Here is an 18,705-nt window from a genome sequence, read left to right as displayed (position 1 = left end):
TGAAGTGTTATTTTTACATTTAAAAATAGTTAAGTGTAATAATTACTTACCAATAGAATCATTAACAGAATCAAGATTGTTACATGTTTCTTCATTCTTAGAACTTGACCTTTCATTTCCTGTTTACATTTTTTACATATATCCCTGCATCCTTTCCTTTTTATCATTTTTTATTTTATCAAAATATAACCAGATTAAATCTTTTCTTCTACCACCAGAGTTGGACATTTTTGTTCTTAAATATTAACATTAATCAATTCTACATCAAAACAAAAGTAGGTATGCTGCTGAAATTAGTTGAGTTGTTTGGTTGAAGTTATTTACAACATTAAACAATTTGAAAAATATAATTCAAATACCTTGGAACAATGATCAATGACCAAAACAGAAATAGACAACAGAATTAAAATGGCAAACAAGTGTTTCTTTGGACTAAGAAAGCAATTAAGATCAAGCCTAATCAGTCGAAAAATTAAAATTTATAAGACTCTTATTCTACCTGTACTGCTCTATGCAAGTGAAACATGGACACTAAACGCAGACACTCAGTGTACTCTTGGTGTTTTTGAAAGGAAAATCATCAGAAATATTTTTGGCTCAGTAAAGAGGCTGTTGGCGAATCAGATATAACTTTAAATTATGTAGACTCTATGGACAGCCACAGATAGTGCAGATCATCCGAAGCTATAGATTAAGATGGCTTGGCCATATGTGGAGAGGTCCAGAAAATAATGCAGTCCGACCTCCAACTGGATGGCTGGATGACACTGCTAAAGATCTAAAATCATTAAAAATAAACAACTGGAAAAAAGTCGCCATGGACAAGAAGCGTTGGAGGCCTGTAAGGGGCTCTCGTGCTAAAGAAGAATTATAAATAAATAAATAAATAAAAATGTAATTTTAAATTATTCTTAGGGAAAAAACCAAATGGTGTTTTTGAGGAAAAACCATTTGGTTTTAACCATGGTTTAAACCATGTTTTGTTGTCTCCTGAGACAGCTTTCTAACTCTTGTTTGGAATGGTTAATATCCCTCACTCATCTAAAAGTTTTCTAGTCTGTTAAAACTGATATTGTGTGACATAGATAAATTCTGCTTCTCGCTTTGTCAGTGAAGCTAGGGACAACATTTCAATTTTTTCTGAACATAGTAAGATAAAAAGTAAAGTATCAGCACACTCATTTTAAAAGTATCTGCAAGTTTATAATATTTATTGAATACAGGATGATTCGATTTACAAAACGGACAAACATTTAACATAAAACATCAGGTGTCTAGTTTGCCAGTTTTATTTTGGTTCTTTTGATTTCCACCACGTTACATAAATTTTAACCTAGTGCTTAAATTTTAACAAAGTTATATGAACTTTCAATCTAGTTTTAGGCGTGGTATAGCCAAATCTACAACACTCAATCAAGCTGTTACTGTATCATATTTAAGAGTCGAGTCTTATACTTTAACAAGAATCGGAAATGCTCCTTCAGATTACAATTGCAACGTTCCATGAGGTCATGTCCACTGGCATGCCTCTCATTGAATTCTATTTGGGGCCTTATCAGGTTTGAGCTACTTCCAGCCACCAATTACCATGACTCAAGAGGATAACTAGAATCTCTTTTAAAATAATGGTTTAATAAATAATAAAAATTTAGTAAATTGTTTTATAGTGTTGCCCGAATACCATCTTATTTCCCTCAGGCCAATTTTTTACTGGACTTGATCGCCTCTTTTGTTGGTTAAATAAATTATCTACATTGTAATTAATACAGTGGAAATGTACTCTCAAGTCTCAACAAGACATACATAAAAAGATTAGTTTAAAAAGTATAATACATTCTTTTTGAAATATAATAAAAAAATATTTACATTTTAGCCGCAATGGATGTTAGAAAATTGAACGTGAAAAATTGTAATATCCTTTGCAATGAAATTCAATGGGTAAATTCCGGTATTGATACATACGTCAAAAAATCTATCGCCACGCAAAGTGCAAAAAACAACACAGTGCGGTTTACCTCATTAACACTCCTAAGCAAACTATCAGATATTTTTTTTTTAAAATTTCGAACAGCAAAATCCTAACCCCTTTTATGAGACCTAATCACTACATCTATGTGGCAAGTCAATGCAAGAAGTATCGAAAAGTGTTAAATAAACAACAGCTTATTTTTTTCCATTGCTTTTTTAAAAATCGTTTTATGTATAAATTCTTTAATGTAAAGAGATACTCTGGTTATTTAGAATCTGGGAATTCGTGATTGAAAAAAATCATGTAGAAGGAGAACTCTTTAACAATTCACAAATATCAAAATAATTATAACGCATACAATATATTTTGCCTCCCCCCCCCAAATATTTTTACAATAGCTCTTTAAAAGTGCGTAATTTTAATTAAATGATATCCTCTTGATTCATTCTGAAATTTCTATAGTCCTTTTAAGTCTTTCCAGGGTCTCAACAGCCACAGGATTGAGGACATCTGGATCATAAAATTTCTCCCAAACTTGGAAGAATTAGCACTGTTTTCATTAATGATAATAAACATTCATTAAAAAAAAATTAAAGCACGCTGTACAGATAAACTGTGTTTGTTGTAGCACAATCATACCCTCCAACTTATGAGGATTTTGAAAATAATTCTTTCTAGTGGTAGCGAACCAAAGTAGAAATTTTTAAAGCAAATGGATCTCTCATAAAACTTTTATCAGAACTTAAGAATCTAGCCTTATGGCCTGCACTTTTATAAGTAATAGTGGACAAGTTACGCTAAAATAATTTTTTTTAAAATATTAAGACATTAATTTTGCTACCGTCTGAAAAGAAGATTTCTGAAACTACGGAAATTCCGTAGCAGTTGGAGGGTATGCACAATACCTTTCCCTTTTATTCCATCTAATATCATGAATAATATAAACCCCTTTCGAAAATGCCTCCAGGGGCACACTCTTGTGTGACGGATACGGCGCATCCGGGGCCCCGAGCTGGACCTGAGAATTTTTCCATTTCTCTCTTGCGACGGTCCTGTTTTGAGATTCCGACTTTCTATCAAATATTTATACTGACCTAGTGAACGAATTTCATTTCATGCAAAGCACTGTTTATCATTTACAGATCTTCAGATCTTTTACTGGTTTTGTCGGGTTTCCTAAATTATTATGTTTCACCTATTTATTTTAAATAACCAATTTTTGCTTAAAGCAAACAGACTAACAGCGTTAGCCGTGTGCTGCGTCTCGTAAGGTGGAAAATGGGATCCTGGGATACCTGTCTGCTTTCTCATACGAGTGTGGCGCCCAAGGGGGCATTTTAATCTCGGAATTGGTAGGTTGCGTGCTCTTTGCCCTATGCTTCACTGTAGACGAGTGGAAGGAGGCTAGGTCCCCCTCTTTTTCAACCGGCTGGTAGGGCATGCTTTGCACCCTGCTTGGGACTAGTGCTGCATCGGAGAGTGCCCCTGAACTCTGATAGTTTTGGCGGATCCACGCTCCCCTGGTGTAGCTCCTCTGGCTCCCCTTCCGAAAAACAAAAATACCTGAAACTGACTCCACAATTGGTAAATGCCTTACGACAAAAACTTACCCAATCACCACTAGTGACTAAACACAAATATGTACCAAAGAGCAGACTAGATAAATTTAATAAGAATAGGCTAAAGCAAACAAAAGACAAAGAACATGAATACTCACAATCAGATGCAATGAGCACAGACGAAAACACCGCCGATGAAATTTCAGATACACAAATGCAAACCGATAAAGGGTTGGAAACACCGCCCAATCTCTGTCCAAAAAATACAAAATCTAAAAATCGGAAGCAATAAATGGCTTAATTAATATCTTGGAATTGTAGGAGCTACAATAATAATAAACCTGACATTATAGATATAATAAATAAGTTTTCTCCATGTTGCGTTTGCTTACAGGAAACATCACTAAAACCCATTCATAAAACTAAAATTCATGGATATCACGTCATCAGGAAGGATAATATAGACAATAGTAGAGCTTCAGGTGGAGTCATGATAATGATTTCCTGTATATATCCCTCCAGGATGGTTTCACTAAATACTTCTTTGCAGGCAGTTGCTGTCCTCCTTAGTATTCAATTTTTATTGACTGTATGCTGCATATATCTTCCACCTCGAGATGATGTATCAGAAGCAGATTTTGACGAAGTAATTGCACAACTCCCAGAACCTTTCATAATAATAGGGGATTTTAATGGCCATAATCCCATCTGGGGTAGTTCGGACATAAATAATAGAGGGAACTGAAAAACTTATCAACAATCATATACTCAGTCTTCTCAATTCAGGTGAGAATACTTATTTTCACTCATCGCACAAGTTGTTAGCGTCCAGGTAAATTAAATATTTTGATATATCATCAGGGTTAAAATTAGGCATATATTTATTGTTGGCAGTAGAGTACCGATTGTCTCACGCCCTTTTCAATAAATAACATCATTACTTAATCGGTGAACAATTCTATTGTTATTTGGGTATAAATATAACATGGCATCCCAAGACAGATGTATAATAGAAACAGGGGTCTAACCTGTATGCTTCCAAGCAAATGTCTCTAAACGATTCGAAGACATCAGCTAACAAAATAACATCTGTTTTTACATAGAGATTGCAATAATCTCCAAAAGTTCGAAAAACATTTACAGCATGCTCATTATCTTCGACGCTAATTTCCTCTTCATTTAGTTCATTATAAAAATGATCGCGAGTAGGTAAACACTTTTCATTGCATTTTTTAAAGTCGTCAAAATAATCGTATGAGAATACTCCTTTTCTTAGGAGTAAGTCTATTTTATCAGTTGGAAAGTTGTTTTACATATGTTTAAATTTATCTTTACTTAAATTAGAAATCAATTTATCGAGACCGGTGGACATAAATTTAAAAGAATCTAAAAAGCGGATTTCAAATGTATTAGATATTTTTTTCGAAAATGAGATATATTTTTCCTCATTATTAGGAAAATCGTCTTATCGTCATAGCCTAGTTCTTTTACAAAAATATGAGCATCATATCCGGACAAGTTATGAAAAAAAATAGGTAAGAACTTTGGAGTTCTCATTAACAAGTTGCAGGCATTACAACATGCACCATTAAATTTTTCTGTAACATGGTTATGATCGCGAACTTTATAATTTTTATCTGAAAACGAGATTTTACATACGTAACATTTATCAGCACTATCAAATTGCATTTGCTCGGCCATATTTAAGGGTTTAATTGGTTTTGAACTATTATAAATTTGCTCTATTTTCTGTGCCTCATTCTTAATGAACATTTTAGGAGCATCCTCACCTCTATAAATAACAGGGGCTTGATAATATTGTCCATCCCAAGTTATGTAATAGGAAAAACTAACAGGTACAGGTTTTTGATATAGTTTTGTGAAGGATGATTTGGGGTTTGGACAACAACTATCTATTTTTACTGTGACGGCCTCAAAATCTGCGTGTTGAAACGGAATTTTTAATCAACGGAATTTTTAATGCGTGTTGAAAATGTTTAAATTTTAAAAACCTACCTTCTTCGCTTGGCATTACCACCCTTGCTGGGCTTTTATCATCACAAATTTCTTTATGCAAGAAAAGTTTATCCTCTGACTGAAAGCTACTCAAACACGTCCGACATATATGCGTTTTATGTATGTGGTTGGAGAGTTGTCGGGATAGCAGACGCGATAAGTTTTTAATCCAGCAAAAATGTCCGATGTTTTCGTTTAGTGACACATATAAAAGGTCAATGTGGCGATTACATATTTCTCCGCTGACTAAAAGAGGAAATATTTTTAAGTCTTTTTATATTCTCCATGGTNCAATGGGAGTCTTCATTTTTTACATTAACAACAGCTTCAGTGTCCACAATTCGTTTAGGAAGTTCAACGAATGTAGACCCTCTTAGGGGGGCATAACGATTCGTACGAACTTCTTGTCTCAATATTTCGTCAAGGCTCCATCCGGAATCCTTTTCCTCAAAATCCTCACTTTCTTTAACAATTTTGTCTGACATGACGCTGTATAGTAAGTCTAGGTCTGTTGTTTCAAACACCTCCTTGTTAGACGTTTTGAATTCTACGTTTTTTATCTTCTTGCCTGAATCTGTTTCTTTGGATTAAATGGTATGCAACCGTATGCTAACTTTTAAAGCCCGATAAATTTCAAGCTCGGTTTTAAATATATTCAAAGTTTCTTCTTTTTTTAAAACTAAGAATTCCTTAATTCCCAAGGAATTTTCCTCATTTGGGAGATCAAAAGTCTTATAGGCCCTATTAAAAGCACTTCTTGATGGATCCGATTTTTTCAGAGATTTTGAGGGTCTGGCAGATGTTGAGGGTTCGGTAGAACTTCTCCGCCTTGTTGGTTGTTCAGCGCCACAATCTTTTTTCTAGACTCACTGTCATCATCATCATCAGCGCGCTTTCTTTTCTGCTTTTCCATTTTTCTTTTACAACTTCCATTATTTAGATGCTGCCGTAGGTTATCTTTTCTAGTAAATGAACACACAAATTTTTCGGTCGAATGCACAGATTCTGTATGTCTATTTAAATCAGTTTCACGAACGAATTTGCTTTGACAAGCTTTGCATTGCTGAGAATGTTTTTTATTGTGAATTTCCAAAATATGCCGTTTTAAATTGTATTTCGAATTTAAACTTTTCCCGCAAATATGACATGTATGCATATTGGAGTCCTGTAACTTCTACAACTTTGTGACAACTACATCAACGAAAGAAAAAATTCTGTTCAACATGCATGTGTCGATCATGCGCAGTATAATTCTTAAAAACTGCTTTGAGATGTATCAGCAATACCACCTTCAGAAAACTAGTTCCTAAATTACAATGTCACCTTTACTATTCGCGTAAAAACACGTCATCTGCGGGACCTTACTTGTGTGCTCTACATACTTGACTGACAATATATCTTGTATTGTGAATCACCTTACCACCCAGACCTATTTAACCATGTTAAAACATGCTTCCTTTAGTAGTTTACTCCCAGAGAAAGGGAGGGGTAACTTTCATTTTCTTCCACCACATTCTTTCGAAGAACTTACTCGTCAACAAAAATTTCAATATAAATGGGTAACAAAACATATACATTTAATAGAATGATATGAAGGGGAACTATCATATAATCAACTACGCACCGTTTTGAACTTTTTATCCAATATGTTCACACATATTTATGTTGAAGGATTAGAGAAAAAAAAGTTTTAGAATTTTTAATCGGAAAAAAATGTGAAAATTTGGATGATATTGGCTGTCCGAAAATTGACAAATTAGTTGCCAATTCAGATTCTTGTCCTTATCACATTCATAATTTTAAAAGATGCGCACTTACTAAAGTGAAAGCTTTTGTAAGATTTTTGGAGAAATGATAAATACCCTCGAATAGTAATTGCGTCATTCATTTGATTACAGGATGTCAGTGTGTGCTGAACAAACTTTACAGCTCTTAAAATTAATTTCTAAAACTAAAAATTCTAAATCTCTTCTGAAAAAGTGTTCAAAAAGTGAGATAAAAACTTTAAGTGAATGTATCTTAAATGTGTTGTGTGGAAACATAATCCTAACAAAAACTCAAAAAAGTCGTTTATCTCCTTTTAAAGAAAATTTGCGAAAACTTTCAAACAAAAAAACACCCTTATATAGGAAAAAGAAAATTCTCATACAAAAGGGAGAAGGAATTTTGTCTATTTTATTACCTGCTGCTATATCAGTAATTATTTCTTTAATTCATGGAGCACAGTAAGAAGTTCGTACTAGTTCCCGAAGACAGGGCTCAAATTCAAGAACACTTACCAGAGTTGGATCAACAAATGAAAAATATTCTGCAGAACAAATATTTAGCTGATCACGATAAAGCAGCTCTGTATTTACAAGTGTTGCAGAAATATACTCATTTTTCAATCATGAAACCCGATGAATCAGAATTTCAAACGAATCAGCAAGAAATTCCAAATATAGAGAATTCTGTAGTTGCGTCTGCAAAAGAGGACTCTTCAAATATCAAAAAAGAAACAGAGGACTTGGAGGAAAAAGTTCTAACAATAGTTCCAGCTCGATTTCAAGAAAAAGCTAAAGATATGTACCAATTTTTAAAAAGTAATGAATCTCTCCTTTGGAACACTAAAGGTGAAATTATTCATGAAGATAAGGTTGTTCCTGGAAGTTATATAGTAAATCTTATAAATGACTTTTTACGAAACAGAAAATCAGCTCCAGTGGGAAGAAATGTATTTTTAAAAACATTAAATGATGTTCATTTACCAGCACACTTAGATGTAAATAAAAAATTGTATAGTAAAAATAAAATTGTTAAGAAACCTGTAATGTATGCTAGCAGAAGTGCTTGGGTGAAACTTTAAAAATAAATGTTACTTTATTAATCAAAACTTTTTTTGTCTTTGTCATTATCTTCAATGTTTTATATTTTATTTATAAAATTTTTATGTTTAGAAAACAAAAATTATAAAAACATCTTTCTAAAAAACTTTTTCTTGTTTTCTCATTTTTTTCACCATTGTATATAAAAATAATTCTTGAAAAAAAAATGTATTAAAGTTTTTTTCATTTTTTTCTTAAAAATAATTTTATTTCGAAAAACGAAATAAAAATGTTCGATTTTTTTTTCCTTGGTAAGGAAATTTTCACAAAGTAATGATTTTTTTTTTCCTTTGAAAAAAAAAAGGTTTTCGTGAAGAGAAATTCTTTTCTAGTTATTAAGTAACACAATACAAACAAAAAAAATACACAATATTTAAATTTTATTCATTTTTATTTTATTTTCTAAAGACAAATCTTACACCGTATCTTTTTCTTACAAATTGAAGCACTCGAAAGTCATTAACATACAATTGATTTAAAATATGAAACATAGAATAACCTTGACAACGTTTCAGTAGAAAATAAATACAATATTGACCACACACATTTGAAGTAGATGATTGAAATACTTTAGAATTCCATTGTTCAGCTGAGTAAGGAGATGTATTCATGCCATAAAAACTGGGTGGTTGACCATAGGAGTACGTTACAAATTAATAGAATGCTTAACTGGGGCTGCTCAATTAAGACTTCTATTAATTTGTTACGTATTTCTTTCTCTTGACATTTTTCATTTTATTCTTCATTTGCGCATTGTAATAGAGGGCGTTGTTTTCTTTAGGTTTTAGTTTTTTCTTTTCATTCGGCTTGCTTGTGAAATTGATGTTTGACCTGTGACTATGTGAGTTTTTATTTTTCTGATGATTTTGTCTCAGTTTCTTTTCTTAATTTGTTATTTATAGTGCGTGTTTTTTCCCCTGGACTTCTATACAAAACCATCGGGGTACTGAGGGAGTTAATTTAAGCATTTGCTTCTCCCATGGGTGCAAGTCTTCCGTCCCCAGGACGGATTTCCGTCTTTCGAAAATATCCGCGGACGGAAGTAAGACGGAAACAAGACTGACTCGAAGACGGAAATCAGAATTTTTTTTTTTCTGTCCTTAAAAATATTTTTTAGGTCTACGTTATTGGTCTACTTTCTTATGTCCTGTTATTATTTTATCAAAAGACAGATGAATAAATATTTTTTGTACAGTATTTAAACTTAATGTATTATGGTAAAGCTTTCTTAGATAGTTTGCATATGTCGAGGGGGTATTGTGTATGTTAGGTATTTCAGTCAAAAAAATTTTCAGTCCTGGCCTTTTTTCCAACTTGCACCCATGGCTTCTCCCTCAATTAGAAATGGTTTTGTTTTTATGGCTACCGGGCCGGTACCCCCTGAAGACGTCGGCTTCGGTGGTCATATTTTCATTTTTTTCCCTTCATTTTCTTTTTCTTTATTGCTTCTTTTTTCTGAAATTTCTGCTGCTTTTTAGCTCATTTTTTTCAAGGAGGTTTTTTCTATTTAGAATTAAAAATATTTGTGTTTTCTTTTAGTATCCGGGGTTAACACGAACTTTTCGTATGAATAAGGAAACATGTTCCAACACAACTTTAAAACCTTCAGATCCTTGTAAACAAAATTCAGGCTTGCTGCGTATTAATTTTATTTTCAAATCCACTAAATTAAGTAAGAGACGATCTTGATAAAATAAATCTGAATGTATGCAGCCAATCATTTCTACTGCAGCCCTTTCTTTTAAAAATTCAGTTCTTTTCTTGAGTCCATCTTCATTATCTTTGTAAAATAATTCCGCCGTTAATTGAGAAGTTTTGCTATCATATCCATGATTTAGGAGAGTCTCAATATACGCTCGATAAGGGTACGTATTATTTGAATTAGAAACCACGCGATCATTTAAGGATACATCTACTTGAGAAAATAATGTAGAAATAAATTCACAGGTCCTATAGTATCATTTGCAGTAATAAACGTATTGTCAGCTTTTACTATTTTTGCTTTCACATATAGTTGCGTTTGACTGAGATCTATATAGTCTTCTCCACTTCCAGAAATCTGAGACTCTACAGGTGCGTTATCAAAAAACGTTAGAAAGTGGATGAAATTGTATCCACTGTCCATCTTGAATAACTGTTTGAGTTGCAGGTAAATTAAAAAGTTCCAATTCAGTCTTCGCGCATTCGGGGGAATCTTTCAAAAGAAATGTCATTTTTTACGGGTCGAATATATCGCGTCCACTCACTGAACCGGTGGTGGGGGGATAAGTGAAGGATTTCAGTTAAGGTCATAATGAGTATGTACGTTTGTATGTGAAGACCATTCGAGCTCAGAGTGAAATATTTTGTTGACTATTGAAAGGTTTTCTTTTTGTTTCTAGTATAAGTATGTCACGGCGTCGTAACCTTACCGTTCAGGAAGCTTTGGAATATTTTCAACAATTACCTGAAAATGATTCAGAAGATGACAATGATGAGAATGTTTCAATTTTGAGTAGTGAAGATGAATACCTGCCTACTAATGAAGACGTTTTGAATTCGGCTGAAGAAAATGAAAGTGAAGATGACTCTGTCAGTACGCTAACAATTCCTGGCCCTTCTCATCATGGTAATGATGTTAATTTGTCAGATAAAAATAAAGCATCGAAAATTATAAGAAAAAGAACATGTACACAAAGAAATCAGAAAAAGAAATTAGCAATAACTTTCGAAGTTGGAAATGATGGGACAGTTTGGAATTTATCGCAATTAGGAACAAAGAACATATGGAAATAATATTATGGACGGTAGTCCGGCAAGTGCCTGGAGACTCTTCATCGATGAATGGATATTAAAACATATAAAGAAATGTACAGAAGATGAAGCTCATCGTCATATTCCTGAAAATAAATGGGTCGTAACATTAGAAGAGGTTGATGCTTTTATAGCAATTTTATATGCACGTGGCATATATTGCGCAAAAGGACTTGAGCTGGATAGTCTGTGGTCAATGGACTGGGGACCTCCGTTTTTCCGTAATACGATGCCAAGAGACAGATTTCGTGAAATTATGAGATTCTTGCGCTTCGATATAAAATCAACGAGATCAGATCGTCTACAAACAGACAAATTTGCCCTTGTATCCGATGTCTGGAATCGTTTCATTGAAAATTGTAAGACTAACTATACACCAGGTCCTAACTTAACTGTAGATGAACAGTTATTTCCTACCAAAGCTAGGTGTAGGTTTATTCAATATATGCCAAACAAACCGGACAAATTTGGCATAAAATTCTGGTTGGCAGCAGATGTTGATTCAAAATATCTGATTAATGGATTCCCATATCTCGGAAAAGATCACCAGTGTCCACCAAACGTTCCTCTTTCCGAATATGTTGTATTGCGCCTAATAAGTCCATATGAGAACAAAGGCAGAAACGTTACTACAGATAACTTTTTTACTACGTTGAAACTTGCAGAGGCATTAAAATCAAAATACACCAGCCTTGTAGGAACTGTAAAACGTTCAAGAAAAGAAATACCTGTCTCTGTGAAAGTGTCGAAATCTGAATTGCATTCTACCACTTACTTACTCATAATGACATCAGTCTAACTGTTTACCAGGGGAAAAAAGATAAAAATGTTTTATTGTTAAGCAGTCTTCACCCAACAGTTGAAATTACAAATGATTCAAAAAAATTGCCAGATACCATTGCTTTCTACAATGGAACTAAATTCGGTGTCGACGTAATTGATCAAATGACAAGAAAATATACTGTCAAAGCTTGTTCACGTAGGTGGCCGGTGCAGGTTTTTTATAATATATTGGACCTTGCTGCTATTAATGCATGGGTTTTATACAAAGCTGTAACCGGGAAGTGTATTAGTAGACGCCAATTTATTCAAGGCTTAATTGAAGAATTGCGAGAAAAATTTATTCTCTCCCGGCAGAAGGAAAAAACACAAGTGTATGATGAACAACTACAAGTTAAGCGAAAACGAGTTCGATGCCATAGTTCAAAGTGTGAGAATAAAACACAAGATATTTGAACAAATTGCAAAGCACCCATTTGTGGTAAATGCACAAAACGCATTACTAAATTGTGTGTTGAGTGCATACAATAAATTGGATTAAAAAAATTGTGAGACAAGTGAATAAGAGGTATTTATTTTGTGTATTTCTTTCATTTTTTAGTAAAAATTATAAGCTTGAAACTCTAATTTTTCCATTAAAATATAAAGGTTAAGATATATTTATTTTAAGCAAGAGATTTCTAAAAATAAAACAATATTTCTTTCATTAAAAAAAGACATTTCTGGTTATTAATATAAAATTTTATGTATTATTATATAAAAAGATATGTTTCAGCTTTCTTAGTTAAATGATAACATATATGTATTTTTAAAAGGTTTATTATCTCGGGTCAAAATGACCCGCCCCGCGGTTCTAGGTATATTCAAAGTCCCGGGGTTCTAGTGTTAATCTCCTCACCTATCGAATCTTTCAATTTATAAACGACTGGACTTCTTGGTACAATTTCATAAATTTTAAAAAGTTCTACACTCCAATTTTGTTCATATCCCTTTTCAAAGTGAAGTTTTTTCTTACTTATGCGCACAAGATCTCCGATTTTGAGTTTGGGTATTTTAGATTCCTCGTTTGTTGGAGTACCATACAAATTATGTAATACCTGTTTCATATTTTGTTTATTTACGGAAGCAGGTTCCATTTTAATCGATCGATGATATGAATGATTATAGCTATATATTAGTTTATCTATAACATCAATGTAATTCTTAGTATTAAATTCTGTGAAGTATTTCCACATTTTTGTTTTTAGCGTACGATTAAACCTCTCAACTATACTGGCTTTAGTTTCATTATTCGTCGAAAAATATTTGACATTCATATTTTTCAAATAATTCTGAACTATTTTATTTGTAAATTCTGTGCCAGCATCTGTTTGTAAAACTTTAGGCTTTCTTTTTTTAAAAATAGATTCTAGAGCAGACTTAAAATTTTTTCCAGACTTATCTTTTATGGGTATTGCCCACTCAAATTTTGAGAATGTGTCAATACAGGTCAATAAGTACTTGTAGTCTTTATTAAACCCGGATAAGGATTGCATATCAGCCAAATCTGCCTGAAACTGCTTATCAATATCGTTTACAAACACGCGATTCCTTTGGAATTTATGCTTAACTGGTTTATGAAGTGTATAAGAATCTTTTTGAGTTAACCATTTTTTCACATCTTTCCTACTATATTTTCCTTTTAAAGAGCGGTGTAAAGCTTCCGGACCACCAAAACTACTTGGAGTTGAGGAATTTTTATAAAACATAGCTAAATCTTGATCCATATTTACTGTGGGACAGAAGTTGACTGAATGATTACCCTATTTATTTCAAATACAATTTATACCTTTTTATTTTACCTAGACACAAAGGGACTACTTTTTGTATAATTACTCTGAAAATTTTGTATGAAATATAATTAAAATACTACATACTATTACTAATATATAAACTCACTTAGTTTTGATTTATACACTTTCCCATAATGCATGCATACAAATAAAACTCAGTCAAATAATACATCTAAAACCATTTATTCAATTGTAATAAAGTGAATTTATTCAATTATAATGGAACAGCTTTTTAGACAAAATTGGGAGAAAAGTCCTCATAATATTCAAAACAATCTGGTGGGCATAACATATCTCTCACTTCTTGAAAAATAATATCTAATCGTAAATTGACAATAAATTCTTCAGTTACATAATTAATGGGTTTTAACGATAAAATTGTTCATTTTCAAAAAGATTGTCATAAAATTGTTCAGCTATTTCATTAGTCTCAAAAGATAAAGCAAATGAATTAAATGTTTCTACTTTATTTCCAAATAACTCTTCAGCAGGAGTTCGAGGTTGTTTCAGTCCTTTTTCGTAGAAGAGGCTGCAGATGGAATTTTTCAAAATTTTGACCAAATACTCTTGGCCCAAACTAACGTCCAAAGACGGAGGTATTGTTTTTTCTAAAGGGTCTTCACAAAAAGTTTTGTAAGCAGTTAAAAAGTCCATGCACTGAAACCTTTTATCTATTACAACGTTTTCAATTGCACTATAGTTTTTAATCATTTCTGCCCATTGATCACGGGATATGATAATTTCTTTGAACGTGGGTTTTTTATCCAGTTCGTATTTAATACGTTTAAAAATAAACTCAGTAAAATTCTCACTTGTGATTTGAATGTGATGCTCAGGTGGAAAAAGCCCTCTTGGTAATTCCTCTCGTGATTTCGGCACTCTCTTTTTCCCCATGATATACTCGATCCAACAAGGATTTAATGTAATTCCTTCAGCTGATGGATAGTAGGTTTTTCCATATTTCTTGAAACGTCTTATGTGCACTGATACTGTATCATAATAGGTGCTAACCATACCAAAAACGTCATCTCCATTTGGGAATACTCCATCTGGTATGCAATCCTCAGTGAATTTTCCATTCCCCTAAAGTTAAAAAGGAAAAAGAATGCTTAAAACTTAAACATCTTTATTTTCACTGTAAATATAAAAAATAGAAAAATTCAAGCTTGCTTTTAAATTATCCATTCTTGGCCTTTTGCTGACGCTCTGTGTAGAAGAATCTATCTGGTTTAATTTCAATTTATCCATATTTCAGTAAATTTAAACACTGTGTCTAAGTAAAACTAAGTCTTTACTAAGTACACACAAGTAAAGACTGATTCAATTTCTGAAATTGCTTATAAGTACGTTTGGTTGCCAACAAAATATTGCAAACTATATATTAAAAAGCAGCCAGCCAATCAGAAAATAGCATTAACTACAAGTATATTTAAAACGTGAAGAGAAGTGAAGAAAAACGTCATACAGTAACAAACGGTGACTGTTTTTGTAAGAGTCTGCAGGATAAAACAAGATCATACTTGATCAGATAACGTCATCGTTGCCATTCAAAAAATAGTTGCCACAAAATAAATAAAAATCTCACGAGTTTAAACTTTTTTAATTTAATATTTATGCGTTGCCATTTCAAAAACAAGAAAAAATGAAACTACGTTTTTATCCGTAACCGTCTGCGTGCTGGAAATTTATTTTCCTTAAAATCTTAAGTTTCCTTTCGTACTGTATGCGTCCAATGGATACTGGTTAGCGTGCTCAACAAATCAGTATCCAATGGAAGCATTTTGTCCTGGAGGTCGCTGGTTCAAATCTTGTATCAAAGAATGTATAGTTTTATTACTAAAATATTATTTTTAAGCATTTATTAATTTTAATTATACATAACTATGACTTTTAAACCTAGATGGCGCCACTAGTATATCGCATCTATAATGTGTAAAAATTAGTAATTATTTTAATATTTATTATTTTAATCACTAGATGGAACCACTATTATGGAATGAATTCGTTTGGAAATCCAAATTGCGCCGCCTGCTCATTTTGTAAACAGATTGAGTGTTGCCATCGCTAAGAAATAATATTGAAATCAAAACTAATACTAGAATAAGAAATTCAAGCGGGCAGAAATAGGTGATATGCTGCTTTTTTAAAATCTAAAACTAAATCTGGTGTTGCCACCGGAAGTTAGAAATTTTGGAAACCGAAACTAAAACTAACCTAGGTGTTGCCACCGGAAGTTTATTATTATTCACCGCAGGTGGCCAGCCGACCCGCGAAGCGGGTTTTCAGCTTTTCGCGGCCCCCGCGTAATTACATCTCCCTCACACTCCGGAGGTCGTCAGGACCGAGGCCCGTCGGACGCGGAAAGCACACAGTCGTCACCCAGAAGCGTCGTGTACGGTCCCGCGCACCTAATGCCCAATCCTACAACCCTACGGACCCAATAAAGCCCGTCTGTCCAGGCTCCTGCAAGGGAAGGAGGTTAATACATATAAAATACAATTTTAAGTTTAAAAGTTCTATTTTAATTAAGATTAATGTTTAAAAAAGTCTTGAGAAACTTATTACAAATTAAGTTACTATTACTCTTATTCAAATGATTACGAATTAATAGCACTTGGTTATGTACTAAAAATTGTTAAACTATTAAATAAAGAAAATAAAGCTAATTAAGTCATTGATATGTTATGAATTAAAACTATTACGTAGCTTAAAATTGTTAATTATTATTGTTACGTAGCTTATTACGCTATTAAAACTATTACGTTGCTTAAGTTTAACTAATTAATTACATTAATTAACATTATTATTGTGAATTATTACCTTACCCCTGCATCAGTATCCACTGGAAAAGACATAAAGATTAGCGGCATTACATAAAAACACTGTCACAACAAACACGTTACAATATTTACTAGCTAGTCACAACACAATTTTTTTTTATCACATTTAACATCTATGACCTCCACGGGTAGCTGAAGAGCTCCGGGCGCACTGCCTTTATGGTCAGTGGTGAAGGCGTGTGTGTTGATCAACCACGTTGGCTGCTATTGTGAGCCAGTCCGTGGTTGAGTGTGTGTGGTTAACATATAGACTAGCGATATTGTTTAGACATATATACAATAAACACAGTTATAAGCTAGTCACATCACAGTAATTATTTTTGTGGGAGTGACGTTTGGGTCAGCCTTGTTTACTTTTGTTATTTGCTTGCAATGCGGCTGGGGAAAAAAATAAAAATCTTGTTAAGAAACGTGGTCTCCGGAAAAGCAAGGCAGAGCCTTGCTTTCGTCCTCCCGCAGTACCGACGACCGGATCCATAGAAAGTGGTCCATTTCACCTCCAGGGTGGCATTGTAATAATGTTTCACCCAACTCTTGTCATGCGGAGATTTGGTGATTACGACACGAAAAAAATAAAAAGTATAAAAAATTGAAAACTTAGGTTGTTCTGAGTTGTGTGTTGAAAGGTTGATAGCACTTTGGAGGGGTGTCCTATGTGCTCAGGGGCAGCTGACTGTCCTCCAGTGTGCTACCTTTTTTCCAACGCACCCTCTTCCCTTCCTATTAGAAAACTGGCCCACCTCCTCCAAGAAGGTCCTTTCGGTTATTCCTTTCAACTCATTCGTGAAGTATTCCGAGGTGTTCACTAAATAATGGTAAAAGTAATTTAGTCCCTATTTTCAGTTCGCATCGCTTTGGACCGTGTTTGATCTATTAAGTTATTATTATTAACATGACCTTAGGTCATTGTGGGTTGTTATTAGTATATTGATTAAAAACAATTGTTATAAAATCATTAGCATGGTTTAATAATTATGGGCTTATTGATAGATTAAAATTACGTTTTTGACATGATTATAGGGAGACTGGCCCGTTATCACTACCTTTTTTTATTTTATTTTTATTAAGTGACCTTCACGGGTAGCTGAAGAGCTCCGGACGCACTGCCTACTGGTCAGTGGTGAAGGCGTGTGTGGTGATCAACCACGTTGGCTGCTATTGTGAGCCAGTCCGTGGTTGATTGTGGGGTATGCATGTATCGTGTGCCGCTACTCACATGTTGTCTGTTATAGCTCTAGTTGTGTCTAATATTTTAATTAGTTTGTGTATAATACTTATATTAGATAGGCTGTCTGCAAAAGCCGTTAGGTGGGCTTGGTTAGGTTTTTTAAGATGATTATGTTCGGTCAGTGGACACTCGTGTAAGTAGTGTTCAGGTGAGCCTAGCTCGCCGCATGGGCACTCATCTGTGTTAACTCGGTGCATTCTGTGCAGGAATGTTGGGAAGAAGCCGTGTCCTGTTAAAAATTGCGTTACGGCTGGGTGGCCAATTAATCTATCGTAGTTAACCTTAGGGTAGTACATTTTGGTGGTTGGACCTTTGTCTGAATTGGTCCAGTGTTCTTGCCAAAGTTTGGCTATGATTGCCTTTGTCTTGTTTTTAAGACATGATGGGGGTAGTTTAATTGCTATTTGTTGCCCGTTGCCGGCTGCAGCGTCTTTTGCAGCTTGGTCGGCTGATTCGTTACCTATGATGCCTGTGTGCGCGGCCACCCAGTGTATTTTAACGTTACATTTGCTGGCTAGGTGTACTAACTGTTTTTGCGTTTCTGCTACGTGTGGGTCCTTTTGTTTTGTTTTAATAAGTGCGTGCATGCCAGCCAGACTATCCGTGTGTATTGTTGCCTCTCGGCAATTTTGTGTATCTAACCAGTTAATGGCTTCTTTAATTGCTAGAATCTCTGCTTGGAAGACAGTATTGTCTTGTTTTAGTGTGAATTTAAACGTGTCCGTTAAGTGATTGTTGTTGTATACACAGAATGCTGCACCAACTCCTTGATCTGTTTTTGAACCATCAGTGTAGATATTAGTTATTGTTGCTATTGGTTTACA

General features: G+C 33.8%; 2 protein-coding genes across 2 annotated transcripts in view; one reads left to right on the top strand and one right to left on the bottom strand.

The window, feature by feature from the left end:
* LOC107454523 (extra spindle pole bodies like 1, separase) overlaps positions 1–18,705 on the bottom strand; it is a 313,495-nt gene that overhangs the window by 107,175 nt on the left and 187,615 nt on the right. The gene's annotated exons all lie outside the window — the stretch shown is intronic.
* Positions 11,188–12,000, top strand: LOC122272254 (piggyBac transposable element-derived protein 4-like). Its single transcript, XM_043055694.1, has one exon. It carries the CDS (start codon positions 11,188–11,190, stop codon positions 11,998–12,000), a length of 813 nt encoding a protein of 270 aa, XP_042911628.1.

This window comes from Parasteatoda tepidariorum, chromosome 10 (genome assembly GCF_043381705.1).
Source record: "Parasteatoda tepidariorum isolate YZ-2023 chromosome 10, CAS_Ptep_4.0, whole genome shotgun sequence".
Taxonomy (NCBI): domain Eukaryota; kingdom Metazoa; phylum Arthropoda; class Arachnida; order Araneae; family Theridiidae; genus Parasteatoda; species Parasteatoda tepidariorum.
This window is presented reverse-complemented; position numbering and strand designations above follow the sequence as displayed.

Coding starts and splice junctions, on each gene's coding strand:
- LOC122272254 (XM_043055694.1), top strand. CDS start 11,188: ATGGACGGTAGTCCGGCAAGTGCCTGGAGACTCTTCATCGATGAATGG.